The sequence below is a fragment of the Dermacentor variabilis genome, unplaced genomic scaffold (assembly GCF_050947875.1).
Source record: "Dermacentor variabilis isolate Ectoservices unplaced genomic scaffold, ASM5094787v1 scaffold_12, whole genome shotgun sequence".
Taxonomy (NCBI): Eukaryota; Metazoa; Arthropoda; class Arachnida; order Ixodida; family Ixodidae; genus Dermacentor; species Dermacentor variabilis.
The window spans coordinates 56,499,205-56,527,128 of record NW_027460280.1 but is presented as its reverse complement, the minus strand read 5'-3'; the positions used below and the strand labels follow the sequence as shown (position 1 = coordinate 56,527,128).

At 45.8% G+C, this 27,924-nt stretch overlaps 1 protein-coding gene across 2 annotated transcripts in view; it reads right to left on the bottom strand.

Moving 5' to 3' along the window:
- Window positions 1-17,468, bottom strand: part of LOC142566008 (uncharacterized) — an 82,904-nt gene extending 65,436 nt beyond the window's left edge. The window contains exons 1-6 of one of the 2 annotated variants that reach the window (XM_075676690.1): window positions 17,270-17,468; window positions 17,041-17,162; window positions 6,698-6,789; window positions 1,264-1,338; window positions 958-1,000; window positions 487-878 (exon numbers count right to left, since the gene is read on the bottom strand). In XM_075676690.1, the coding sequence (XP_075532805.1) occupies window positions 487-878; window positions 958-1,000; window positions 1,264-1,338; window positions 6,698-6,789; window positions 17,041-17,101 (663 nt within the window). In that variant the 5' untranslated portion in view covers window positions 17,102-17,162; window positions 17,270-17,468. Of the gene's footprint in view, window positions 1-486; window positions 879-957; window positions 1,001-1,263; window positions 1,339-6,697; window positions 6,790-17,040 lie in introns of both variants that reach the window. The other variant, XM_075676689.1, reaches the window with a different exon arrangement.
- Between the last annotated feature and the right edge of the window lie 10,456 nt (window positions 17,469-27,924).

Below are 27,924 nucleotides of genomic sequence, written 5' to 3'. Positions count from 1 at the left end.
AGTGCTAGTACTATTGGAAAGAAAATTCTCACAAAAGGAGTGATTTCATATGCTATCACTACCTAAACAGAATACCAGAAAATGCAAAAAAAAGAAAGAAACTAAGGAAAAAGAAAACTACCAACACAGCCCAAATATCTGCCTCTTCATTTATCACAAGAATAAAAAATCCCCACAAGGCAGCCATTTTGCCAAAGTCACTGAATTCCCGGAACTCCCGTGGATGGTTTAGTATCATCAAGTGAAACTAAAAAGACGCAATCCAAATGTGAACACAGAAGCTGGAAGAATCCGATGAAGGTCAACTAAAGGTGCTGCTGTTAGAGGAAGCGGTGCCTCACACAATCAACTTCAAGTCAACCACAACACTGTCACCTATGCCACCACAGCCTCACGTTTACACTGTTGCACTCTGAATTATCCTGTTCGTGTTTCCTGTGTGCACAACAACATGACCTGCACAAGGTTGCAACAGAACTCCCTTACCTTTTTACTCTTTTTAGAGGACTTCTTTTTCTTCTTCTTCTCTTGTGACTTTTCTTCAACAGAAGCAGCTGCAACTTCTTGTAAATTCTGCTTTGCTTTTTCTGAAGCTGCTGGTTTCTTTCCGGTTAAAGAGGTCAAGGTGGCAGCAGTAGCACCACCAGAAGCAGTAGCACCAGCAGAAGCACTAGCACCAGCACAAGCACTAGCATCACCTGAAGCAGTAGCACCAGCACAAGCACTAGCACCACCCGAAGCACCAGCATCACCTGAAGCAGTAGCAGTGCTTTTGGACGCAGAGTGCCTCATCCAAGACGTCTGTGTGCTTGTACTAGGCCTTGACTCGCACTGCGTAGCTGCATCTTGAGCTACAGCTTCTTTGTCAAAGTGCATACCTGAAATACAATTTCAAAGTAACATGCTGTGACCAACACCCTTGGCCCAGTTCCACACCTCCAACTGAGTGAGACCCACCTTCCAGCTCAAAGGCCTTGATAAACACATTCAACATTTCAGTCTGCATGACAAAGAAAAAAAAAGAACGAAAATCAATGGAGAGTATTTTTATGCTGTTCTCTGGGACAGTTCCCTGGATAAAAATACTTAGGCAAAATTGTGAAAGATGGTCAAGCTTCAACAGAAAGTTGTGGCTACTAGACAAGACATTTAGAAAAAGGGCCAGTACTATAACAGTAGCTGCAATACAATTCGGGTTTGTCCCAAGTTAACAAAATGACTGATAATGGCAATTTGGTACAAAAGAAAAGTGGAAATGCTCACTTGTGACAGTAAGGTGCTCATTGATTCTCGTCCTTCAGTGAGTACTATATATGACCGGCACAACCTGTCAAATCTCTGCAACAAAGTAAGCAAAACGTAATAACAGAGCATGTTGAACATGAAATATAGAATGCAAAAATGCACAGAATGCACAGACAAGTATCCCTCTCACCTATATAAAGAAAAAAGATGTATAGCAAAACACCAGAGAGAGTAGTTCTGTCCAGACATGCACAAGCCACTCAGGAAGAGTAATTAAGTTACATTTCTGAGTACTAGACTAAATATTAACTGAGTAGAGTACTAATTAATGCTTAAAGAAGTACTTTGAATAGTAATTACTAGAAAAAGTAACTTATTATTGCAAGTTGCAACAAAGTAATACGTCCCTATAGGACACTCACTCATTATCTAAAAATCAGTTTCCCTAAGGAAACTGCTATGTTTTCAAAATTCAATTTATACAGCCTGCTGTTGTGTCACTGAAAAAGTGCAGCAAGAGGTGGGCACTAGCCTAGACATCATCATCAGCAGCAGCCTGGCTACGCCTACTGCAGGGCAAAGGCCTCTCCCATACTTCTCCAACTACCATGGTCATGTGCTAAGTGTGGCCATGTTGTCCCTGCAAACTTATTAATCTCATCCGCGCACCTAACTTTCTGCCGCCTCCTGCTACGCTTCCCTTCTCTTGGAATCCAGTCCGTAACACTTAATGACCATCGGTTATCTTCCCTACTCATTACATGCCTTGCCCATGCCCATTTTTTTTCTTGATTTTAACTAAGATGTCATTAACTCGCGTTTGTTCCCTCACCCAATCTGCTCTCTTATCCCCTTAACGTTTCACCCATCATTCTTTCCATAGCTCGTTGCGTCGTCCTCAATTTAAGTAGAACCCTTTTCGTAAGCCTCCAGGTTTCTGCCCCATGAGTGAGTACTGGTAAGACACAGCTGGTTATACACTTTTCTCTCGAAGGATAATGACAACCTGCTGTTCATCATCTGCGAATGCCTGCCAAACGCACCCCAGCCCATTCTTATTCTGATTATTCGTCTCATGATCCGGATCTGCGGTCACTACCTGCCCTACGTAGAAGTATTCCCTTAACACTTCCAGTGCCTCGCTACCTATCACACGACTGAAATTTATTGATAGGCTTTACATGAAATTTTGAAAATGTTTAAAAAGTTAGCACCTACAGGGAAAACCAATAGCCGTTCTCAGTGTCATTTCCATACCAAGGACTGTGCAGGGGCAGAAGAGCGAACAATATGCATCTGTTTCGCTCCCGTTGCCCAAACTGGTTGTGAAAGCTGACGCAATAAGCACTAACAGAGGGTGGCCACCAAGCAGATGTATTAAAGAGAAACTAAAGTTGCACTTGGACTCGTAGGAGAAATCTCAGCAAAGAGAGAGAAGGGGGGACGGGGCACGGATAGTCTCATAACTTCAGCTAAGGCTAAAATTTCATAACAGTCAACAGTTTAAGGAATTAGGAATGAATCCCTTTATGACAATTCAGCTGTGGACAACAGTGCACTTGCGATGCAAGTTATGTGCCAATTTAGGGAGAACTATATACTTGCAAATGGCATGCCAGTGTGGTCGTTGAACCTGCAGCCAGTAACAGAAAAACTGGCTAGGTGGCAACCCTACATTCAACTTTCATTATAGGGTTCCTTAAACTGTTCGGACAAATGATTAAAATTTTGTTGACGCGTTGGGTACAGCTATAGTAAAACATTCACACCACAATTTCGGCAAAGAATCTTATATTAAGAGAGCTACGGTCAATTACAAGTTACTCTCCTCCCTGGCCGTGCTTTTCGTCCTCAACTCGTTTGCCAAGTGTTCGGGGCTGAGCACCACCTCCATTGGCTCTGTGTCATGATGAGACCTCGTGTCGTCTACTACCGGTGATTTGGAGCCAGCGTGCAAAGCCTCTCCAACCTCTCTGCTAATTGCCTGGCTGTTGATCCCCAGCGAGAGCAATCCAAGTAGTGTGCGTTGCGAGCGTTCTGCTGCAGCAGCGAGCGTGTCCACTATTCCGGTAAACGCAGGCAAGCTGGGTGTTTGGACGGATGGGTGGAGGCATAAACTAAAGTCCCTGCACACTACTACCACTGTGATGAAGAGGCTTCAGCGTAAAAGTGAGCAGCCTGATTGACCTGCAAGGTGCAGCAACCTGGTGGCGCAGAGTTTATTCATGCCAAACACAGAGCTAATTTTGCTGTAACCAAGTGTAAAAGGTTTTAAACATTTAAAAATACAATGTGTTCACGATTACGCTGCTGGCGAAAATTTACGCCTGCAGCAGAATACACTTGGTTACAGCTATATTAGCTCTGTGCTTGTCTGGTTGAGCTCTATGCCACCAGGTGGTTGCCACTCACATTTGTGCCTATGCCCATCTGGCAAAACACCCAGTCCGTCTGTACTTACCGGAATACCGGACACTTTACAACTCTATATTGTGGTAGCGATCCTCCGGCATGAAGTGACGACCGCAAACGCATCGATCCTGGCGCCAATCGGATACACACAGCCCGATGCACTGCAGCCGCTCCGCTCGCCTGCTGCCTTGCAGAGGGACACGATGTCGCAGCTTGACATTTCGCCAATCACTAGGTTTACAGCCCACAACAAAATAAGCACGATTCATGGTCCTCGCGAAAAGAAACCTCGAGACTAGCACAGACCAACACAAAGCATGTTTTAACACAAGCAGACAACATTTGCTGTTTGCTGGAAGTGCTTGAGTGTAGTGATAAAAATTGTCATTGTTTATTCTCTTTGTTATTTTATTGCAACGGCAATTATATGGACACCCCAGGCGCATTTCCGCTGTCGCTGTGATGTTCCGTATAATGTCCAATTGCGATAGCACCATGGCCGCACAATGTATGCTGTAGGTGCAAGTGAAAGCTTGTGAGGGTGAGCCCAGGATGGTGGCTTGGTCTCGCACAAACAAGGGAGGAAGCACGCCGTCTTCCACCGGGAGGAGGGGAGTCTAAACAAGCGGCTGAGCGCAGGCCCTATCTTGAAAGCGGTCTGCTACGAGTACAGAGTCGGCCGCATGCACCCTAACTTGAAAGCAATCTGTGACAAGTACAGAGTCTAGGTGCGCCGAGGGCTCATAGCTTTGTATGCACTGTGTTCTAGTCATTTAGTTCGTGCTAAAGCGCGAGGCAGCACGAAGGTCAATTTTTTTGCCACTGCCGCCGCTCTTTCTCGCGCCATTGCTTTGACAGCGAGCATCCACGCTCATCAAGCTAGATGTGTTTATGATTGCCCATGAACGCATGACACTATGCTCGTTAATTTAATTAGTATACGAATGTTTACAAGTTTATACGGCCAATGAAACTACCATCCGTACTTCATATAGCTGTCTACTAATTTGCTATCGCAATCGATGCTTCACCTTTCGGGCGAAACTGACTCTTCTTATAGGAACAAATTAATCAACATTACAAGTATTCCGAACATTTGTTCGCCATAAAGTTGGAAAAATTATAGATGATGCAACCTAGGTAGCCAGTCAGATAGCTCACCTAACTGATGTTATGCACGCCAGCTACATAGATTGTAATGGGGCCCTGTCTGAAAACTCAGGATAGCGGTGCCGCTGCAACCAGTAGCGATGCCCGTATTTAAAGCCTTACAATAAATTACATGCTTTATGCGCAATGGTTTAATGTGTCACTTATTGATCAGAAGGACCCACCCTAATAACTCAGCCTGTTAGCAAAAAATTGTCAAAATAGTTTCAGGGTCCCTTTAAGGGGGGACACAGGGCTAAAATCACAATTTTTGCCAGAACAGTGCATTTTCTAATTTTTATTTTGGATTCCTAGATGTATAAAGAAGCTCATCACCAAGTTTAGTGGCAATCTGTGCCATAGAAAAGAAAATTAATTATCTCGCCATCGAGAGCGCGCATGAACAATGTATTTAAGACATCACCATAGAGCAGGCAACAAACCAAACACTGAGTGAATGCCCACTTTATAAAGTTTGTTTTTCCTGTGTTTTAATCACGGGGGACCTTCCACCGCGAGTAAAGCCAACCACAAAGTAAAAGCTAAAAAAAGAAGCCATAAGCCACAAGGGCACTGGACTGCTCTAAAGCTGAAAAAAACATGTGAACCTGACTTGAAGCAATTGCCGCAATGAAGGTTCAAATTGAAGACGAGGGTCCAACCTATGGAGCAGGGCAGTTTGGTTAACTATTTTTCGTCTTAAAATAAAATAGCAAGCTCTTAAATCTGAATTCATTTTTCTCAGTTTGCACTTCTTTGGCCAAACAAAACCCTTAATAAGAAAACTATTATTCCCAAAGTGCTTTGCCAAAACCTGCTTTCAAAGTAGTTTCTGGGCTGAAATTTTGTCATAAAAAGGATGAGGTTCTTTGTATATTTGTAAATCTTTATTAACAAAAAAAGTGATAACAGATCTGACATATGACAACGAAAAAAAAATTGAACTTAGCTTCAAAGTGACGACACTGTTACAAAAATGTGATGAAAAACATGCAACTGGCCTTATCCTGCACTATAAGCCCCCTAGACGGTATCTAACAAAAACAGTGTGACTTCATTATTTTTGAAATGATGGTTTTCCTAATGTGACATGCCTAATTGGTCCATATGACAGTCATAACTTCTTTTCTAACTGATCTGTAATAAAGAAATTTAGGACACGTCCCTAAAACAAGATACATAAACATAAACCTTTATAAATACTTGTGCAACAGTTCAAAAGTTAAATTTCAGCCTAGCATCCCCCCTAAACAGATGTCGCTGCGGCCTGTATTCTTCCTGTCTAGTTATTACCTGTATTACACTGAGCAAAAACCATGAACCTTTATTTTGACATCAATATAAATAATTAATCAACGCTGGGAAACACAGTTAAATGAATACATAATTGCAAACAATTTCCCCGAGCATACACACAGAGAAAGAAAATGCAGCTTGTGCTACAATCCAATACTGCAAACTACATCCAATATGATGGTATGATACAATGTGACAGAACAGCAATAAAGAAAAGGACAATTACTAAACAATAGTGTTATTTATTATGCAGCAAAAATTGCACCCCATGGAGCACCACACTATGGCCCACATGTAAAGAAAGGCCAAATGTAATTTTTGGGGTCAAGAAAAAGATGGAAAGAAAATTATAGGAAGGTTCTTTTGGTCATATAACACCAAAAACTACTGAATCCCCCAGAGACTTCAGCGTCAAAATGTATGAGACCCTTACTATATGTCACAACGGCGTGGATAAAAGGAAGAAAGAAAGGAAAGAAGGAAAGCACTAGAGTAGAATTACAGCAGCCCAGTAACAAGCTGTCTAGGAGACACAAAGTCACTATGAACAAGGATTAATGCGGTCGAGAGAATGTGAATGAAAAAACATGCACACCTCTATAGATCGCAAATTAGCTCGATGCCTGGTTGGGTGCCACTTTAGTGCCAGCTTCTGGTACTGCATCTGTATGTCTGTCGCTGATGGACCTGCAATAAGAAAAAGATTACAGGGACAGCCTGGATAAAAGACCAAAATAACCAAGGACGGCCTGCATAATAGCAATGATTAAGTAAAACAACAAAATGTTTTTATGCTGTTATTGCTGAACTGATGCATTATTGGCTGAGGTCAGGTACATGAAGAGTTGTGCTGTCTGAACCAGACAGATTTGCAGGCATGATTGCTCTAACATTTCATAGAACTTACTAAAAGCAACCATAGCCAGGATAATGTAACAATTCTATTACAATGCTATTCCTTTTCATCTTTTTTCAATGGTCAGAGCAGTACTCCGCCCACACATTATCACCAGGGCTGGCTGACGGTGAACAGTGGATGATAAGGAAGAAACACAATTGAGCGAAAGGAATCCTTACATTATACCAGCCCATCTCTACCTAACAGGCGTGCCTTTATCATTACAGGGACATCGATAATACTGGAATACCAATGCACTGTGCCTACCCAAACACAACACAGCTCACCTGCACTCATATTTACAGTGTCCTTCTTGTTACTTTGTCATTTGTAGTAAACTGGCAGTTTTCATCTTTACCATCACCCCAAGCACTCGCATTGCTACACAGCCCTGTTCATCCCTGTGCTGATATGTGTGTCTAGTGCACCCACCAGTCCTTCTGACCCTTTCATTGGTTACCCCAATGGTCAGCCAGCCTCCTTCACCTTTATGAGTTTGGGCACATTTTCTCCTCCCTTTTGACCACACCTCGACCATGCCCAATCTCACTGTAGCTTGCCAAACTGCAATGCAGAAATTGCAGGTCATGAAAGCCAATGAGATAGCAGAGGTTGGCCATGTGACTGCTCCCTGTACTGCACCAAAGGTGTTATCTGCTTGAACTGCTTTGGGCAATGACAACACAGCTGCACTTAGTACTATACGCAAACTTCAGACAGCACTTCAGTCAAGCCTCTAAATAATGAACCTCAATTTAACAAAATCCTTGAAGTAACGCATCTTTAAAATGTCCCAATCTCTGTCCCATTGAAAACCATCTACTTTTTTTTCGCGATTTAACACAACCCCGATTTAGCAAAGACCTCGTGCATTGCATGCATGTACCAGGAGCCTCCTTGACAGGCAGATAAATAGTTAAACTACAGATATTGTTGACTCTTGGTAGCTGCTCTACGATCTGGGAAGTGCTCCCAGCAACGCGACGCTGGAGGACTGTATCTTCAGCAATGCTTGTGCTGTGACAACTGAAGGGCTGGACGATGACACAATAATCCAGAGCATCACAGACATGGAGGATGACGACTTGGATGATCTCCAGGTGGCAAGCAGCACAGCTACACCGAAACAAATAATGGATGCGCTGGATCTCCCCACACACAAGGGCACGCACTCACACGAGGAGGCCTTATAACCCCGATGCTCATGATATTAAATTTCAAGAAATGCTAGTTCAACAATATATTGCCTATAGCTTGTTTTTCTTAATAAAACAAAAGTAATCAGTCAAAAAATATGGAACTACTTGTAATGTGAACAAGTAGAAGAATATGTAGACAAATTCTCCATAAGTTCATTGAGACATACCATGATTAACAGAAGTCTGACGTGTATAGAACTTCAGTAAAGTGGAAAGATGGGCTAGTTGGCGAGTTATCATACCTTACTGGTGAAGCAACACACTGACACGGACACAGTTAAGACACAGAAGACGACACTCGCTGCACTCGCAACTATTTTATTTCAGAACACATACCTCATATTTATATACCTGCGCACCCTCAGGCGTCAAAGAAAATCAAGGCAAGATTAAAGGCATCTTTTAAAAAAAATTTCCCGCGCCTACTCGGGCGTCAAAGATATGACACCTATCTATCATGGTGTGCAATCCTATCGTATTTGTTGCACCCCTAACAACCATTTTTATTACACAATTTTTAAATTTTTTTCCTTTAGTGTGCTTCCAAAAAGGCAACCTCACCATGGCTTAGATGTACAGATGGCTGACTGATACAACTCTCTCCCCTCTTGCGAATATGAAATGCTTAGATTATTTCCCTGGTTAGCTGATCCTTATGCTGCGATAAAACTGTGGTATCATTGTAAAGCGGCCAGCACTCATGTTGGGAGCAGTGCCCCTTAATGTGGGAATGAATGTTTCCCCCCAGTGACCTTTTGTGCTCCAAAAGTCTTGTGTTTACACACCGACCTGTTTGGCCGGTGTATACTTTTCCACACGATATGGGCAAACAGTAGACAACGGATGACCTGCACTCGACAAGTTTTTCTTTATGCTTGACCGTGCACTTACGACCATTTAATTTTATTTTTGTTGAAACTCTATGATCCAGTCTGGCACATATTTTTCCAAGTTTGTTCGGTGCTGAAAAAACTACTCGTAGACCATATCTGCCACCTACGTTTCTTAAGTTATGCGCAGTTTTGTGTGCATATGGTATTGACACATTTTTTTTTGCTGTCAATCTCTTTTCTGTTGCACTCTTTTTTGCACTCATTGAAACTTGGAAAAATATGTGCCAGACTGGATCATAGAGTTTCAACAAAAATAAAATTAAATGGTCGTAAGTGCACGGTCAAGCATAAAGAAAAACTTGTCGAGTGCAGGTCATCCGTTGTCTACTGTTTGCCCATATCGTGTGGAAAAGTATACACCGGCCAAACAGGTCGGTGTGTAAACACAAGACTTTTGGAGCACAAAAGGTCACTGGGGGGAAACATTCATTCCCACATTAAGGGGCACTGCTCCCAACATGGGTGCTGGCCGCTTTACAATGATACCACAGTTTTATCGCAGCATAAGGATCAGCTAACCAGGGAAATAATCTAAGCATTTCATATTCGCAAGAGGGGAGAGAGTTGTATCAGTCAGCCATCTGTACATCTAAGCCATGGTGAGGTTGCCTTTTTGGAAGCACACTAAAGGAAAAAAATTTAAAAATTGTGTAATAAAAATGGTTGTTAGGGGTGCAACAAATACGATAGGATTGCACACCATGATAGGTAGGTGTCATATCTTTGACGCCCGAGTAGGCGCGGGAAAATGATTTTTAAAAAATGCCTTTAATCTTGCCTTGATTTTCTTTGACGCCTGAGGGTGCGCAGGTATATAAATATGAAGTATGTGTTCTGAAATAAAATAGTTGCGAGTGCAGCGAGTGTAGTCTTTTTTTGTGTGTCATCACTGTGTGCATGTCAGTGCGCTGCTTCACCAGCAAGGTATGATGTGTATAGAACTATGTGGTAGTCCCCATGGTTTGAAGTTCCATAAGATGATGCAACCTTTTTGCCACTTATAGAAGCAGTTGCTTCCCAAGGTTGGGGAAATATTTTTTGCCAATTCTTGACAAAATGCCTTATAGGAAGCAGCAGTTATGTAGCTTATGCCACCAACCCTTGAATCTTTTCTTGCTGCGATTAGCCAACAGACCTGGAACGACGTTTTCGAGGAAGATAGTAGTGATACCGCTTACCTTAACTTCATCACTACATTCAAGGCTATATATGATGCACATTTTCCACTAAGAAAGATAACCACGCCACCAAAAGCACGGAAACCCTGGATGACGTCCGACTTGCTCCAAATGATCAAGCATAAGAACCGATTGTACGCACAGTTTGTACAATCAAAAAATGAAGAGTTGCTTCGGCAATTCAAAAAGTACAGAAATAATCTAACATCAAAACTAAGAATGGCTCGAGACGCCTATTTCACAAATGTATTTTGGAGCCCTGAAGAACAGCGATCGGATGTAATCTGGCGAAAACTGAATTGTTTATTGCAACAAAATACCCGTGATACTTCCGAAAACTTTCAGCATGAAGGAAAACGAATTTATGGGACCTGTTTAGCTGACGCTTTCAACAATTTCTTTATTTTACAGGCATCTCAGAGTCAGGTAGAGTGCAGCCAAAATTACATTGAATTCATGAAGGGAAGCAGCTGTCCATCATCCCTCTTCGTTGCGCCCACGAACTGCACAGAAGTTTTCTCGTGCATAAGTAATATTAAAAATAGCAAGTCAGTAGATGCAACTGGTCTCCAAATAGCGCCCATTAAACATGTTCTTCACTTAATATGCCCCGCTGTTACTCACATTTACAATCTCATATTATCTACCGCTATATTTCCAAAGGCACTGCAAATGGCTCGAGTAATACCGGTTTTTAAAAGCGGTGACAACAATTTGATTCGTAACTATCGTCCAATTTCTATACTGCCAGTGTTCTCGAAGGGTATAGAAAAATTAATGCATGGTAGGGTACTGTCTTTCTTTGAAAAACATAACCTGCTCCTTGACTTTCAGCACGGGTTTCGAAAGAATCGATCCACTGAAACAGCATTACTGACTCAAAAAGAAATCATTATAGATATGTTTCAAAATAAGGAAATAGGTGCAGGCATATATATAGATTTTACTAAGGCTTTTGACTTGATAAACCACAGAATTTTACTACATAAACTGGCAAGCTATGGTGTCCGAGGAAAAGCTCACGATCTTATGAAATCGTATTTGTCGAACAGAACACAATATGTTGACTTTAAAAATTCGTTGTCTTCAATACAAAATATTTATGCAGGAGTCCCCCAAGGAAGCATATTGGGACCGCTCTTATTTTTAATCTATATAAATGATGTTGTGCAATGTGTAACTGATGGACAGATTGTATCCTACGCTGATGACACTTCGGTGTTCATAACCGGGAGATCAGAAAATGACATTGAAGAGAAAGCAATCGAAACACTGAGTGCATTAAATACGTGGGCAAAATCAAATTGTTTGAAGATTAATTCTAAAAAGACAAAAATAATATTGTACTTTCCAAAAGGAAAGGTAATTTCTCATCCGTTGAACGTGTTCTTAAGCTCTGATACTGTTGAAATTGTAGATTCTGTTAAAATCCTTGGCGTCATATTTTCAAAGCATTTGACTTGGAATGATCATGTTGATTATATCAGATCAAAAGTGTCTTCAGCTGTCGGTGTCATGTTGCGGCTGCGCGGTATTCTTCCTGTGAAAGTTAGGCTATTGCTATACAACTCATTAGTTCTTTCTCTTTTGCAATATTGTTGTACCGTTTGGGGCACTACGGGTGTCACAAATTTATCCAAGCTTCACCTTCTTCAAAAAAGAGCTGTAAGATGCATTGCTGGTGTTCCTTATTGTTCCCCCACACATGACTTGTTTTTAAAATATGAAATCCTGCCAATCTATAGTTTATATAATTATAGACTTTTAATGATCTATAAACGGTCTTCACACAGTCATGAACATTATATTAGTTATCTGGCAAAACTTGAGAAAAACACGCATATCCTGCAGACTAGACATAAAGAAATTTGGTTAGTGCCGACGCCTAGGGCATATTATACCGAGCAGTCTCTTTCTTATACTGTTCCAGTATTATTAAATAAATTAAACAGAGAATTGTTTGACCCCTTTCAGCATTCAAGTGATGTTATTAAGCGATTTTTTCTTCGCAAGATTACGTAATGTTGCACTCAGTTTAAACCTATACCTGTTATTTTTTTTTTTCGTTTCCCCATGACCAGTTATTTGTTTTTTTAATACCTATGTTTGTGCTGCAATGCATAGCGCTGCTTTTTACAAGTGTTTTGTTATTTTGTTTCAGTGTTTATTCGGAAAATTGAAAATCTCTGCCTGTGTACTGTACTGCCAGGTTGATAAAGGGGGCAGGACCTCTGTCAAGCTTACGAGCTTTTAGTCCTGTCTCCTTCTCTGTCCAAGAGAAAAATAAAGACTGAATTGAATTGAATTGAACCCTGTCCATTGTGCTGACCATACACTGCAGAAAGTCTCCTCGCCAGCTGCCCTCCCTTTGCCCGAGAAAAATTCCACACAGCTAGAAATACACTTCAGGATATGCCCCTAGGTGGTACTAGCCTCCTCTATGTGAATCCTCGATTGGAAAGATGCTCACCAAGAACTTGGGGATGAGGACACTGGCCACCCATCTCGGAACTCAAGGGACACCTTGCAAACCATGTGGAGCAACTGTTAGCTTCCCCGCCTGCACCTTCACCAGAGAAGCTCCTCCTGCCTACCTATGCACGGGCACCGAAGATAGTGTAGAGCAGTGCGAGTAAGAGATAACGCCGTTCACGCTTGACTGAGCCCTTGTTCGCTTTGGGGCCTATAAAGCCCAGGGATTGGACACTATCTCGGCAGGACTTGTGAAATGTCTGCCCAATATAGCCTGACAATGCCTCGCCGTCATATTTACCGGCATCCTGCGTGGTGAACCCATTCCGCCAGACAGTCAATGCAGACGCATTAGTTTCCTGTGCAAGAGGGGTGGAAACGCGGGATTCCTAAAGGACTACAGGCCGCTCATGGTCACCAGCGTGTTACACTGCCTCTTCCCGCAGGTAGTTAAAAGTTGGATGTGCGCATGGGCCAAAAATAATGGTATTCTAACAGAAATGCAGAAGAGGTTCCGGCACAATCGCCGACTGGAGGACAATGTGTTCATGCTTAGCCAGACAGTGAATGTGGTGCAGGAAAAGTCGTGGAACTTAGTGGGACACTTCCTGGATGTTTCGAAAGCATACAACAGCATCCCGCACAACCAGATACTGCACCGCATGGTCGAATTGGGCCTGCCGAATACATAGACCAACCTTCTTCGTCGCATGTATGCAGCAAATACCGTTGTTTCCTGCTTTAACGGTGTCATCACGAGACCGGTGGCTGCATGCAGAGGTCTGAATCAAAGGTGCCCTCTCTTACTTTACATGGTATATGCGTTGAGGATGGAGGGCACGCTGCTCCAAAGTCGCCTTGGCTTCGAGTTCCAGTACATGGTGTACAGTCAACCAAACTCCGGGACTTTGCCAGGCCTGCTGTTTGTGAACGACATCATGCTGCTTGTAGAGAGTGTAAAGCATGTACAGCGGTTGGTCACTTTGGCTGCCGTCCACATCTCTCGGTTGAGCCTGGAGTTCAATGCCAGGAAATCTGCGGTGCTACAGTTCTCTGACTCTCAAGGTGAAATACCCATGGTTCTTCTCAACGGTGCAACCCTATAATGGTTAACGGAATACCATTACCTTGGTGTAATGCTTAGAACTGCAGAAAATGTTGTGGAGGTACACGAGGACCACGTGAAATGGGCTGCTCAGAGAGCATGCAATTTGCTGCGCAGACGATGTATCTGGGGTTGCAGCCGGCCCGTGATGGTGCAAAACTCTGGAAAGTGGTACACGCGCTTGGTTTCACCTTTGCCAATGCTGCTGTATGCCTGTCGTCCAAGATGCGAGGATGAATGGAACGCAGTCAGCACAAAGTTGGAAAGACAGCTATGAGTTGCCATGGACGCGTCGCTATCAAGGCGATTTAGAGCGACATTGGCTGGTCTTCTTTTCTGGGACCTTTGCTGTTAATAGACACTTCATATAGAGGGCTGCCAGCTGTCAAGCATTATGTCTCCTCCATATTTGATTAAATCGACTGTTATTCCATCTTCTCCTGCCGCCCTTCCTCGTTTCATGTCTTGCAAGGCCCTTCTGACCTCATCGCTAGTTATAGTAGGAGTTTCTGTATCCTGTTCATTACTGCTTCGAATGGAGGTATCCTTACTCCTCTGGATACTGTACAAGTCACTACAGAATTCTTCCGCTGCTGTTACTATACCTTCGAGATTGCTGATGATATTACAGTGCTTATCTTTCAGTGCATCATCTTGGTCTGTCCTATGCCAAGTTTCCTTCTCACTGATTTCAGGCTGCTTCCATTTTTTACGGCTTCTTCAGTCTTTCTCACGTTATAATTTCGAACATCCCACATTTTAAACTCGCTATTTTTTTTTTTTTTTTACTGTTTGAGTCTTTTATTTAGTCACACTGTTATTTTGTTGCTTTAATTAGTGTTGTCACGGCTAGGACACAGTACTAGCACCTGCCCATTTTAAAGGGTGAAGCCACATAAACATCAACATCATGGCCCAATATGTAAAGGAACACTTATAATGTATTCAAATAATGATTCAGCAGAAGTACCTCACCTTCTGCTACCTTCAACCATTGCTTGCAACATAGTTCTTGTGATTAATTATCTACCTCGTGGCATTTTTCTGATTGCAGCTCAAGAGTGATGAAAACTAGGAGGATTAAATGAAAATCTGGCGTTCATGAAATGAAAAGTGCTTTCATCAAATCTTTTGTTTCTTTACTGTATTTAGAGATGTGTTGGTACATACTGCGCCAACTTGAATGCACTGACTTGTACGCACTGACTTGTTTGCACACTGAATGTAAAATGAAAAGCAGCTGGTTTGCTTCCTTTAAAATAAATGTCGCCCATCAGCACTGCAGTAAATTGTAATGTTTGTCTCCTTTTTCAACATTCATTTTGCACTGTTTAGCCAATTCTTCACGTGCGCAGTACACTCAATTGCACAAGAACTTGCAATGGATAGCTCTGTGCGAACTACACAATAGATCGCAAATGCATGGTTCAAATATAGGCAACACATTTCAGAGGCAATGCTTAAAAACTGGTTCAAAAAGAACACATTATTTAAACAGACTGCCCAGAAAACCACCAGTGTGCTAGACGGTAGGTGGAATGTGAAAGTGTGCAAACTAGGGCAGTGTTGGGCATACGAAACAAAATGGTTCGAGGACTAACAAACGAGAGCCTTGTTACAATATTTTCTGCATCTACAGGCCACTGTCCCCAAATATGAAAATATCAGTTCAGGCTTTTCTTGTAATACCAGCAAGTCAAGAGGAAGCTTTAGCTCGGGGACAACTCTGATGTTGCCTATTCAAATACATGAATAAAGCAGAAATGGTTTCACGAGACAACTGCTCGACTGATTTTAATGGAATGTGTTGCATTTGAGAGATACAGTTAAATTCTAGTGACTGTAGGTAGCAGATTCTTTATTGCGGGCCTGTAATTTTTCTTTACAGAAATTACCAAAGACTGATGTTTCAAAAATACTTGAACCCGAAGTTTTCACAACCGTACCTCACAAAAACAGATATCGCAGTTCTGTAAACTACATCGATTAGGGCATCTCAAGCGGTCCAATTTAGCGTATTAATTTACTGCTTATGTAAAATGTTTTACAATGTTTACGAAGGTTTTGCAAAAGTCCGACTCGCAAATTAGTGGTATATTTGAGAGCAGTGTGTAGTATGTCAATTTCGTCCGCTGTTCGATGTATTTTTACGTGCAGTTTACAGAATTGTGATGCCGTTTTTTATTGCTGAGTTAGAGTTTTTTACTTATAGTTAATTTCTTGCAATTTCGCACTTTCAAAAAAAATTACGGAGAAATTGACGGCCTAAATAAAAATACCCGTTTTCTAGTCTCTAGACAATAGTTTATTCTTTCAAAGGCAACAAACCTCATCAAATTTGATGTAGCAGTTGTTTACAAAAACGATTTCTCCGTTCCCATGTATTTAGATAGGAGCCCCCGAGCATGATAAGCTGAAGTGCAATAATGTTTGAAAGGCTGCGTCAGTAGAGATATTTGACACGCGGTGGTGACTGGAATACTTATCCAGACAACTTAAAAAACCAAATTTAATTAACCACCAACTCGCAAGCGCTCAAACCTAGCAAGAAGGTCGCGTCTCGCGGTATCTGCAGGAATGAAAAGCAACTTTCATCTACGGCCTCAGCATTACGTAAGCGAGTCCTCTGCCAGCCGAACGAGCTTGACTCCGTACTTGTCTGCCTAGCCCCTACGGAGGTTGACATTTGTCTTACTCGTTCGTTGTATAGAAAAAGTAAACGCAAGACCAGTAGCAGGGCGCTCACACACGGGTGACAATGCAAGTTACAGCATGCTGCATCTGCTTCCCCGAGTTACCAATGTTCAAGACGTCAGTTATATCATGTCGAATGCACCGGTTCTCGTCCGGGGTCGTAGATGACCACAAGATCTTCATTTACATTCATATGTACATTCTGTTTTATTCAACGTGTCAGAACACATTTGCAGGTCGCAGCACACTGCACGCGCTAACATTCCACACAGCGACCCGCCAAATGCGCACGGAAGCACACCACAACTTGGCCACAACCCGACAGTTCCAACACAGGCAGGGCTCCAGCCTAATAATCATGTTTACGACGCTTATGAATGCAAGATTAAAGTATACATGTCACATTGTCACCATACGTTCCGAGCACACAAAAAAAGAAAGGCCTGTACACTTGCAAATAAAGCGCCTCGAACGCAGTAATAATATGGTTGGTACTCACTTGTGCCATCAAGTTCCAAGAGATGTAAGGCTTCTTCCTTTGTCACTGTCACTTTCGACATTGTTGGAGAAAGGAAGGCCACACTTTCAAACAATTATAGTGTCCGCCACACTAAGTTGCCCCTACACAAAAACATCAGGAATCGATTCATTAATCATTTAGAACGGCTACTGAAGCAAACATCATTGCACACAACGGTAACACACAAATAACAGAGGCAAAACTTCACAGAATGGCAATCGGCGATGGGAAGCAAACAAAATCGCAAGCCAAACGCGTGGAGAACGCCACAATTTTTCCTTTCAGTCGTACCACCTAAAAAAGCGTGGCAGTTGGCACCTAACTAAAGCCGAACGCGCCGATTACAAAAGCTCATGGCCCGCTACCCATGCCGCTACCCGAACAGCAGTCACGTGAGTCGTAGGACTCGCCAATGGCATTGAACTGACGAACTCGCGCGCAAAAAAAGAAAAAACCGTTAAAAAAATTTGAAAAAAAGAAAACAAGAGTTACCAGCCGCAGTTTCGAAAAGCATTTTTATTGCTCAAATTATAACACCTTTATTTATTACATATATTGTAGGAGAATTCTAGGTACATAGGACGCAAGTAGAAGGCTTTATATTAACTCTATGGCTTACAAGCCCACAAAATAAACATCAGTTTCGAACGAACATATTCGCAGGACGCTGAAAGTGTACAGCGGTGTACAGGGTAACCTAGAGCCAGAGAGTTATTTATGCACAGTTTAAGTGTTCTTATTTAGCTTTTTACAGGTGGTGCGCGCTGAAGTAGCTGAAGAACACACGGTGCTACCACAGAACACCTATACAAACTTGTGCTACCATGATGCTGCGTGATGAAGCAGTGGGCTGAAATCCCGCCAGGGGGCTGAAGTGGAATGTCACGTGTGCAACACGCGTAGCAGACGACGCGCACTATTACTACGCTCGTCAGTGCAACCCACGTCAGAGAGGACGACATATATATTCGTCGAGCAAAGCTCTGATAAAACAAAATTAGCAGCCGGCAGCCTAAAAAGCAGTATATCTATAAGCATGTACACAGAAGGCACAGAATTACGAAATTTCGCGCCCGGCAGAAGGGCTCGAATTTCTGTGGTGGGCGATAGGTGCACCTCTGTCGATCATCGCGCTTCCTGCTCTAATCTACTCCGCCCTTATCTACTCCGTTACCTACACCGCCCCGTGTCTCCAGCTGACGAAGGCGAATCGGGACACCCTAAACATGTTGCTTCGTAAGGCAACGAAGCAAGCACTGAGTATGCCCATATACTCGTCCACGCAAAGACAGCTAGACATGGGCGCCCACAACACGGTGGAGGAGCTCATCGAAACCCACCTCTCTAATCAGAGAATCCGGCTCAGTCACACGGAACACGGACGTGCCGTCCCACGCAAGATAGGATGACAGATCGAGCCAGTACACATCAAGACGGCCCTTGCGGAAGACTGGAAGACGACCACTGAGACCCCCTTTCCCGGAACATGACGCCGGGCAAGGACGACGAGAGGCGTACCGCGCGAGCCATAGCCATAGCCCGGAAGCTGGAAGAGAACCCCAGGGTCCTCTACGCGGACGAGCTCGCTCCGAAAACACAGTGACCGTGCGGCGGTGGTGGTTACGTCAAAAGACAGGCTGATCGTCAGCGCGTCCCTGAAGACAACAGGCCCCGCAGTTGCCGAAGAAGCGGCCGTGGCCCTCGCACTCGCACAGCCGAGCGTGGACACCGTAGTCCTCGACTCAAAGACAGCCTACAGAAGCTTCCGCAGGGGGTTAATCTCCTCCGCGGCCCTAGCCATTCTATCCAAGCGCAATTAAGCCTCCGGGAAGAGCCATAGAGCTCCCCCCGTGTGGGACCCGGCTCACTCGCAGGTAGCACTAGGCAACACCATCGCCGACTACCATGCCCAAGAAATATCAATCCGGGCCGAGCACGAGCCGGAAGAGCTACCGCACCCGGTTACCAGCTTTCGGGACATTGCCCAGTGTTAGGTATGGTCGGACGCCAAGGGCGATACGTCATCCCCTACCCTCTACTTGGTAGGACGCCAAGGGCGATACGTCATTCCCCTACCCTCTACATGGTCGGACACCACGGGCGATACGTCATCCCCCTACCTTCTATCTGGCCGGACCCCACGGCGCCGAAGAGGTCATTCACCCGACCTTCTCCCCGGATTCGTCGAAAAGAGGATCGACTTCTCCTGCCCGTGCTCGGTAATGCAGGAGGAGGGGCCCTCTCTCTGTGCCTGTCACGTGTCATCGACGGAAGCAAGATCCCGCCCACACTTGTAGAGAGCCTATTTAAGGGGCTCCGAAATGTAATTGTGATATACTTCATACTTCATGCTTTTCTTATTTTATTTCAACTACCTTTGAATAAACAGTGCAAGTTTCGCACTAGCAAATCGCCTCGCCCTTGCTCGGTCGCCATGGTCTACCGGATGCCTGCAGCCCGCCGACAACGCCACGCTACCCAATAAGTAATGTCGGTCGAGGTTCGATAGGCAGGCGTCGCTACTTGTCGGCAGCAGTACGGTACGCTACCCTGGAGAACGCAACAAACTGGTTGCGAGCGGTGGGATCGCCTCCAAACGCAACATACTGGTTGCTAACGGTGGGATCGCCCCTGAAGTGCAACAAACTGGCTGGCAGCGATTGGGATACGTAATCCTGGAGACCCCAACTTGGACGACAACTACAACATCGTAGCCTCTTCGTCCTGGCAACAACGTTCGGAAGGAAGGTGTCTGGATCATGACTGCATATGGTGAGTGCACGGCTTTTCTTCACTGAGATATCACTTGGCTTTTACGTATTTTTTGGAAAGTACATAGTAGTGATTTTTCTTTAAACCGTTGACGGAAGTTTGAGTACGTCAAGGTTATATAGAGTGAAGGTTTAGCAGCACTAAGGGCAGCCATGAACTTGAAGGCACTAAAGAAGCCGGAATTGTTGAGCTTGGCCAAAGAGTTGGGCCTCCAAATTGCCGAATCAAAGACAAAGCCGGAGATCATTGAGGCGATCGAAGCAACCTGGGCAGACGACGAGGAACTGACGGAATGCCTAGAAAGCATTAAAGAGAGAGAGGAAGAGCGTAAGCGCCTAGAGGAAAAAGAAGAGCGCGAGCGCGCCGCACGTGAGGCTAAAGAAGAGCACGACCGTGTTGCACGCCACGCACTCGAAATGAAGCGCCTAGAGATTGAGCTCTTGAAAGCTCAAAATTCTGAAAGACCTAGTACAGAGGCATGTGAAAGCGAGCGCAGAATGACAGACTTGATGGCACCCTACGCAGTAGGAGGGGACATAGGTCTTTTTCTGGTACAGTTTGAGCGCACGTGTGAGAAGGCAAAATTCGCGAGAAACACGTGGCCACAACGCTTGCTTATGTTACTGCCACGTGAAGTAGCTGATATCATCGCCCGCATGGGGAAAGAAGCAGAGGACTTCGATGAAGTCAAAGCGGAGCTGCTTAAAAGGTGTAGATTATCAGCAGAAGCATTCAGGCGGAAGTTCAGGGAAGTCGAGAAGACCAAAAGTGAGTCATACTCAGATTTTGCATACACCTTAGAGGTAAACCTGAAGGAGTGGCTCAGAGAAGAGGGGGCACTCGGCGACGCCGAAAAGACAATGCAGTGCATTGCCTTAGAACAGTTCTACCGCCGGCTGCCAGTAAACATCAAGTATTGGGTTCAGGATAGGCCAGGCGTACACACTGTTTCGAGAGCGGCCGATCTCGCTGAGGAGTACGTAACTCGCCGTGCGGACGAAGGCAGCGAAGCTCCTAAGGAGGAGATGAATAAATGCAGACCCGACAAGCCAAAACGATGGTCAAAGTCGAGTCGGTATAAAGCAAAGGAAAGGTCAGATTCAGTAAAAAGTAGTGACGAGAACAGCAAGGGAAGGGAGGAGTCACCCGAACAGAGGGCAGAAAAGCAAAAGAAAAAGGCTTTCGAGGCCAAGAAACCGGTAGTTTGCTGCAACTGCTGGCAAACGGAGCATATCTCCGTGGGATGCAGAAATCCCAAACTAGTGTTGATGTCACTAACCAGTAACAAGGAAAACCTGAAATTGCTAGAACCGTACATTCGAGACCTCGTGGTAAACGGCAAACCGTGTAGAGTGCTTCGCGACTCGACAGCCACAATGGACGTAGTGCATCCGTCGTACGTAGATGCATGCCACTTCACGGGGGAATGTGCTTCGATAAGGCAAGCCGCAGAGGCCTCCAGTGTTTGTCTCCCGGTGGCCAAAATTCGTATTGAAGGCCCTTTCGGAGTACTGGACACTGAAGCCGCCGTCTCGGCACATCTTCCGCCGCAGTATCCGTATTTGTTTTCTAACAAATCAGAGGATTTGCTACGACGCAAGGGAATCGGGTTTAGTGAGGGAACAGTGCAAGCCCTAACTCGTTCCAAGGCAAAGGAGCTCGCGGCTAAAGCAGTGGATGAAAGTCCAGTGGTGAAAGAAACCGGTTTGACAGCTGATTGGTCAACTAGTACTGAACAGGATAGCCCTATAGGGGATGAGGCGGAAAGTACGCCAGCTAATGAAAAAACCAGGAAAGCAACGGAGCCTGAAATGTCGCGAGAGGCAGAATGTAGGAGAAAGTTGTTAAACGTAAGCCTGCCACAATGATTGCCGAGCATGAAATGCGTAAAGCACAAAACAATGCTGAGCATTACTATGACAGGACGGCTCGCACGAGACGCTTTGAAGTTGGGGAAAAGCGAATGATCCTGAAACCCTCGTTGAAAAACAAACTAGAGGTTCAATGGGAAGGACCGGTTGACATAATTCACAAATTATCTGAAACAAACTACGTAATCACGGTACCGGGAAAAAGAAAGACACCACAAGTGTACCATAGCAATCTACTCAAACCCTACAGGCAGAGGGAAGCCATTGTGAACATGTCCCTTAACCAACCTGAGGAAATGCCTGTCGACTTTCCAGAGTTAACAGCAGTGACGGAGACAAAAGACATTGACGAGACCATTGATAAGCTAGTAGAACAGGCGGAGTTGAATCCCAATCAAAGGGCCGAACTGAGGGAACTCGTGTTTGAATTTAAAGACGTATTTTCATATACACCGGGCTGGACAACTGCGATCGTTCACGATATCGAGTTAACCTCGTCGGACCCAGTTCGTTCGAAAGCTTATCGCGTTTCGCCTCGTCAACGTGAAGTCATGACCGCTGAGATAAACAAGATGTTAGAGCTAGGTGTAATCGAGCCAGGAGAGAGTGATTATACCTCGCCTCTTATCTTGGTTGAGGTCCCAGGAAAAGAGCCGCGGCCATGTATCGACTACCGCAGGCTCAATTTAATCACGAAGGACCAGACTTATCCAATACCGCATATCGAGGAAAGGCTTGAAAAGGTGAGCAGTGCTAATTTCATCTCTACGCTCGATTTAGTCAGAGGGTATTGGCAGGTTCCATTGACCGAGAGGGCAAGCAGGCTTGCAGCGTTTATTTCCCCGATGGGAACCTTTCGTCCGAAAGTCCTGAGTTATGGATTGAAGAATGCGCCATATTGCTTCTCTAGCCTTATGGACCAGGTGCTACGAGGAATGGAGGACTTTGCACTTCCCTATCTCGATGACATAGCTATCTTTTCTTCATCATGGGCGGACCATATGCAACACCTGCGAACCGTGTTGCGTCGTCTACGAGAGGTCAACTTAACTGTTAAGGCTCCCAAATGCCAATTAGGGCGCGCGTAGGTAGCTTATCTAGGTCATGTAATAGGGCAAGGCCATCGTCGGCCTTCCGAGGTTAAACTGATCGCGATAGACAACTTCCCGCAACCACGCACCAAGCGGGACATCAGATCATTCCTTGGCTTGGCGGGTTATTACCAAAGATATATTCCGCGGTATTCCGAGATTGCAAGTCCTTTAACGGATGCTCTCAGAAAAACAGAACCACAAACGGTAAAGTGGGATGACGCAAAAGAAAATGCTTTTAGTATGCTAAAGAACGCACTAACGAGTCAGCCAGTGTTGAACGCGCCCGACTACTCTAAGCCATTCATTCTTCAGTGTGATGCCAGTGACAGGGGTATGGGGGTGGTGCTCTGTCAAAAGAAAGATGACGAGAACGAACATCCTGTACTGTACGCCAGTAGAAAGCTTTCAGTTCGTGAGGAAGCATACAGTGCATCAGAAAAGGAATGCGCCTGCGTAATTTGGGCGGTACAGATGCTAGCTTGCTATATCGCTGGCTCAAGATTCACCATAGAGACTGACCACTGTCCCCTCACATGGCTGCAGTCCATGTCTGCGAAAAACGGTCGTCTTTTGCGCTGGAGCTTGGCTCTTCAACAGTACACCTTCGATATTCGCTACAAGAAGGGTAAGCTTAACGGCAATGCCGACGGTTTAAGTCGTTGCCCCTAGAGTATCGAAAGCCCCATGCTCATCCGGGTTTCCATGGCATTTTTTTTCGTTCATTCATATGTTTTTCCGAAGTGAAGCCGATTGTTAGCTGATTTTAATAACCACGTCCTAACGCTTTCAAGAAAGGGCTGTTTTTAGTGTTGAGGGGGGGGAGGACGCGCGTAGGAAATGGGAAAGGTGTAGCGGGTTTTCTTTTTTGTTAAAAGCCGGGTGTGTCTTGGGGGAGAGTGGCCTTGTGCTCGCTACTTTGTGGTTGTAGGTCCGGCACTGTTCTGAGGTGATTGCTTGCCCACGCAGGAGACGAAAAGTTGCGAGACCGGCTTGCAAAGACCAATTTCACCGGACCGGACCAAGGAGAAAAGTCACAAGAGCGCCACGAGGACGGATGACCACTCCCCGGAATCTACCTGCTACGAATGAAGGGTTCGTAACCTCTACGGGGAATCCTGATACCGAAACGCCGATCCCTCGTACAGCGGCTGCTGGCCCCTACACGTCGATCGGGATCTTCCTCCCCCGCCGGAGATGCTGTTAGGTATGGTCGGACGCCAAGGGCGATACGTCATCCCCCTACCCTCTACTTGGTCGGACGCCAAGGGCGATACGTCATCCCCCTACCCTCTACTTGGTCGGACACCACGGGCGATACGTCATCCCCCTACCTTCTATCTGGCCGGACCCCACGGCGCCGAAGAGGTCATTCACCCGACCTTCTCCCCGGATTCGTCGAAAAGAGGATCGACTTCTCCTGCCCGTGCTCGGTAATGCAGGAGGAGGGGCTTTCTCTCTGTGCCTGTCACGTGTCATCGACGGAAGCAAGATCCCGCCCACACTTGTAGAGAGCCTATTTAAGGGGCTCCGAAATGTACTTGTGATATACTTCATACTTCATGCTTTTCTTATTTTATTTCAACTACCTTTGAATAAACAGTGCAAGTTTCGCACTAGCAAATCGTCTCGCCCTTGCTTGGTCGCCATGGTCTACCGGATGCCTGCAGCCAGTGGCGTAGCAACAGGGGGGGCCGGGGGGCCGTGGGCCCCGGGTGCAGGGGCCAGTGGGGGGGGGGGTGTCATATACGTCTGAAGACACCCCTGTTTCCGCCGGCTACACCCGAGGGCGGCGTGACAAGACCTATGGGCCCCGGGTGCCAGACGACCTAGCTACGCCACTGCCTGCAGCCCGCCGACAAAGCCACGCTACCCAATAAGTAATGTCGGTCGAGCTTCGATAGGCAGGCGTCGCTACTTCTCGGCAGCAGTACGGTACGCTACCCTGGAGTACGCAACAAACTGGTTGCGAGCGGTGGGATCGCCTCCAAACGCAACAAACTGGTTGCTAACGGTGGGATCGCCCCTGAAGTGCAACACCAGATGTACCGAGAGGAAAGGTGCAGACTGCCAGAACCGCACCCCAAACTCACCAGGCAACAACAGACGATCCTGCGTCGAGCGCAGGTGGGATCGCTTGCGCATCCCGTACTGATGAACCGCATGTACCCTGCGGAATACGATATGCTCTGTCCTTTTTGCAGAAGAGAAAAGGGCACCCTACCGCACGTCTTAGCAGAGTGCACAGAACTCAAGACCCTCCCTCCTCCCCTTCCCACCAACACCCCCGATCTCCAACCCCTTGAGCGATGGGAGACCTTGTTATCCAGCCCCGCCCTACCGATTCAGCTCGCACTGACGGAAAGGGGCCAGGAGCTGCTGGGAACATATGGGTCCCGTAACTAGGGAATCACCCCTTCTGGTGCCTGCGTGCACCACCGATTTATTTCGGGCCCTGTAAACGTTGCTTCATCATCATCCTGTTCTAATCGATTGTCACATGCCCTGCCCCCCTCACCCCGCTCACTCCATATAATAGAAACAGTAGTTAATTCCGTTCTGTCCATACAAATAATTAACTTAGGTATTGTAAAAAATTACTAAATAGCGCAGGAAGCTCAGTAACAGTAACTCAGCAACTTATTTTTGTCTTGTTGAGATTGGACCTCGACAGAAAAAAAAAAAAGAGAGCGACATAGAGAGGGGTACACCTTTGAAAAGCATTGCGGGGATCATAGCGTCCGGTAGGCGTGTCGCTAGGGCACGCCGACCAGTGTGTGTGTGCCTGTGTATTCCCAGGGAGAAGGACACCATGAAGCGAGAGCTGACCCTTCGAGCTACAGTATGACGTCAGGCGTCACTTCTAAAGCAATCCTCGAGGTCGCGACCGAACATCGACGCTTCGGGCAACCTGACAGCTGGTCACCCTCAGTTGAAATCTCTTGGCGGTGGAGGTGTCTGTAACGTCTCAGCACGGCCACGGGCAGTAATTAGACGTTTGCCACGATGCAACTCCACCCATCCATCAGCGCCTACCCAGCCGTCAACGCAGTTTTGACGCCAACCGCTGACGCGCCCACAGAAAGCCCCCTACAACTACCGGACAGCTTGAACTAATGATGAAAAGGGCCAATGTCAGATGCTACCGAAGAACGGCGCCGACCTTGGATCCCCCATGTTGCTATCCTGTAACATATTCCATACAATCGGAGGTAGGAGTGCAGTGGAACGATGCGATATCATGGGCGGGGTATTGTAACCGATTCGACGATTGCTTTTGGCCGCGATATACAGTCAATAAGATTTCCTAGTCGAGTCGCGTAGGGAAGACGGTAGTAAAAGCGGAGACCTTTCGTGCAGTCTGGGCGACGTGTGAACTCGGACGTTTAACATGCTCCTGCATGGAGTGGGCTTCCATAAATGGATCCGGTGTAACTAATGACAAATAAACCCTTTTTCCTTCGTTCCTACTACCCGACGTATTCGTCGATGGGCTTGGTGGATTCCTTGCCCTAACGCCACCTCGAGCCGCAACAGTAATTCGCCATATGTAAGGCCGCTCTGATTGTTCGTGTTCTGAAGTGTCGCGAGTCGCCCACGTGCTTGGTTCACTTCCCCCCAGGTCAGCGGGAGCAACCGTTTCTGTGTTAGGAGCGGTCAGAAGGACCGCGCGGTGTCGGGTGACGCGTCGCGGCAGGCGCCAGGGGGCGAGGTGCGGATTCAGGGAAGTCGGTATTATGCGCACGGAGTTGGCAGTCCGCCGACGGTCACATGGGTCCACACAGACCAGCCTTGAAAGGAACTGCTGTACGCGGTATTGTGGTTCTGGCTCCCGAGTACCTGGCTAATTGGAGGCGCCACCAAGGTTAAGAAGGGCTTAGCAACATTGACCACGTGCTGCATGTACGGCGCGGGGATCTATTCTTCTACGCGTCCGGAAGGCAATCGGCGGCCTTGGAAGCTGGGTGCGGAGAAAAGCCTGTGTGGTGCCGAAGAACGGCTTACAGTGTGCGCTGTAGAGATGCGGTGCGCATGTGAGGAGCACATTCGGACGGCGGCGTCTTGTAAACACGCACTCGGAGAACTTTGTCTTGTAGACAATAAGTTTGAAGGACAAGGACGGTCATCAGTCTCCCATGCGGACAAACCTTGAGTGCAGCTGCAGTACGCGGTGTCGATGTACCGGCTTCCGAGACGTTTGCGGCCTAGACGCGCCATCGGAGTTTGAGGCGGCCTAGCAATTGTACGGGCCTGGCGTGTTTTGCTGAGGCCGTCACTGATTACGTAGAAATGAGAGGGCAACAGAGTTTTAGGGAAGAAGGAAAAGAGCTTTGTTTTCCAATATGTTTACTTTTAAGAGTAAGCCCATCCCTTTGGATTGTGGCTTAACAAACGGTTGACTCTCACTGGCAACAGAACCTGTGGGACGGGCCAACGGCCCTACCGCCCTTTTTTCTTTGTATATTTGGGTTATAAAAATCGGGACGACATGCTGTCCCTCAGACTTGGCTGAAATCAGGATTGCTGAGAGATCAGTGAGGCTCCGTACCTTGTACGTTAGACTTCGCTGAAATCAGTATTGCTGATAGATCAGTGAGCTTCCGTACTATGTAGTACGTTAAAACGAGTCTGGGCTCTAACAGTCATTGAGACAGTCGAAGAGTGAGACTGTTTCTCAATCGTTCAAGTTTGTAACGTATTTGTTTTACCTGCCATGTATATAGAAAAGTTTACCTATAAATATTTCTTGTACATCTGATCTCCATCGCTTCGTATCGGCATTTGATCAACAACTGCCGATCATCGTCCGAGAAGCTTCACATTCCAACTGAGAAGCGAGGACAAGAGAACGAACGAAACTTATTTACTCCATACTTGTTCAAAGTTTCCTGTCTGCTACTTCACCTCCGCCGAGCTACATCACAGGGCCCTCGTCCCTCAACACCACGGGAAAGGAAACCCTACTCCAGGTCATCGGGCCAGACAGCAACGCGCACGGAGAGGTTGTACGTGGTTGTACACGCATGTACCTAGTGCAAGAATTCCTTTGGCGTTTTTACTCTTTTCAAATGTGTCCTTTTTTCTGTCATGTGACGTACTGACGATCTGTGATTGGCCAGAAAGGCAGC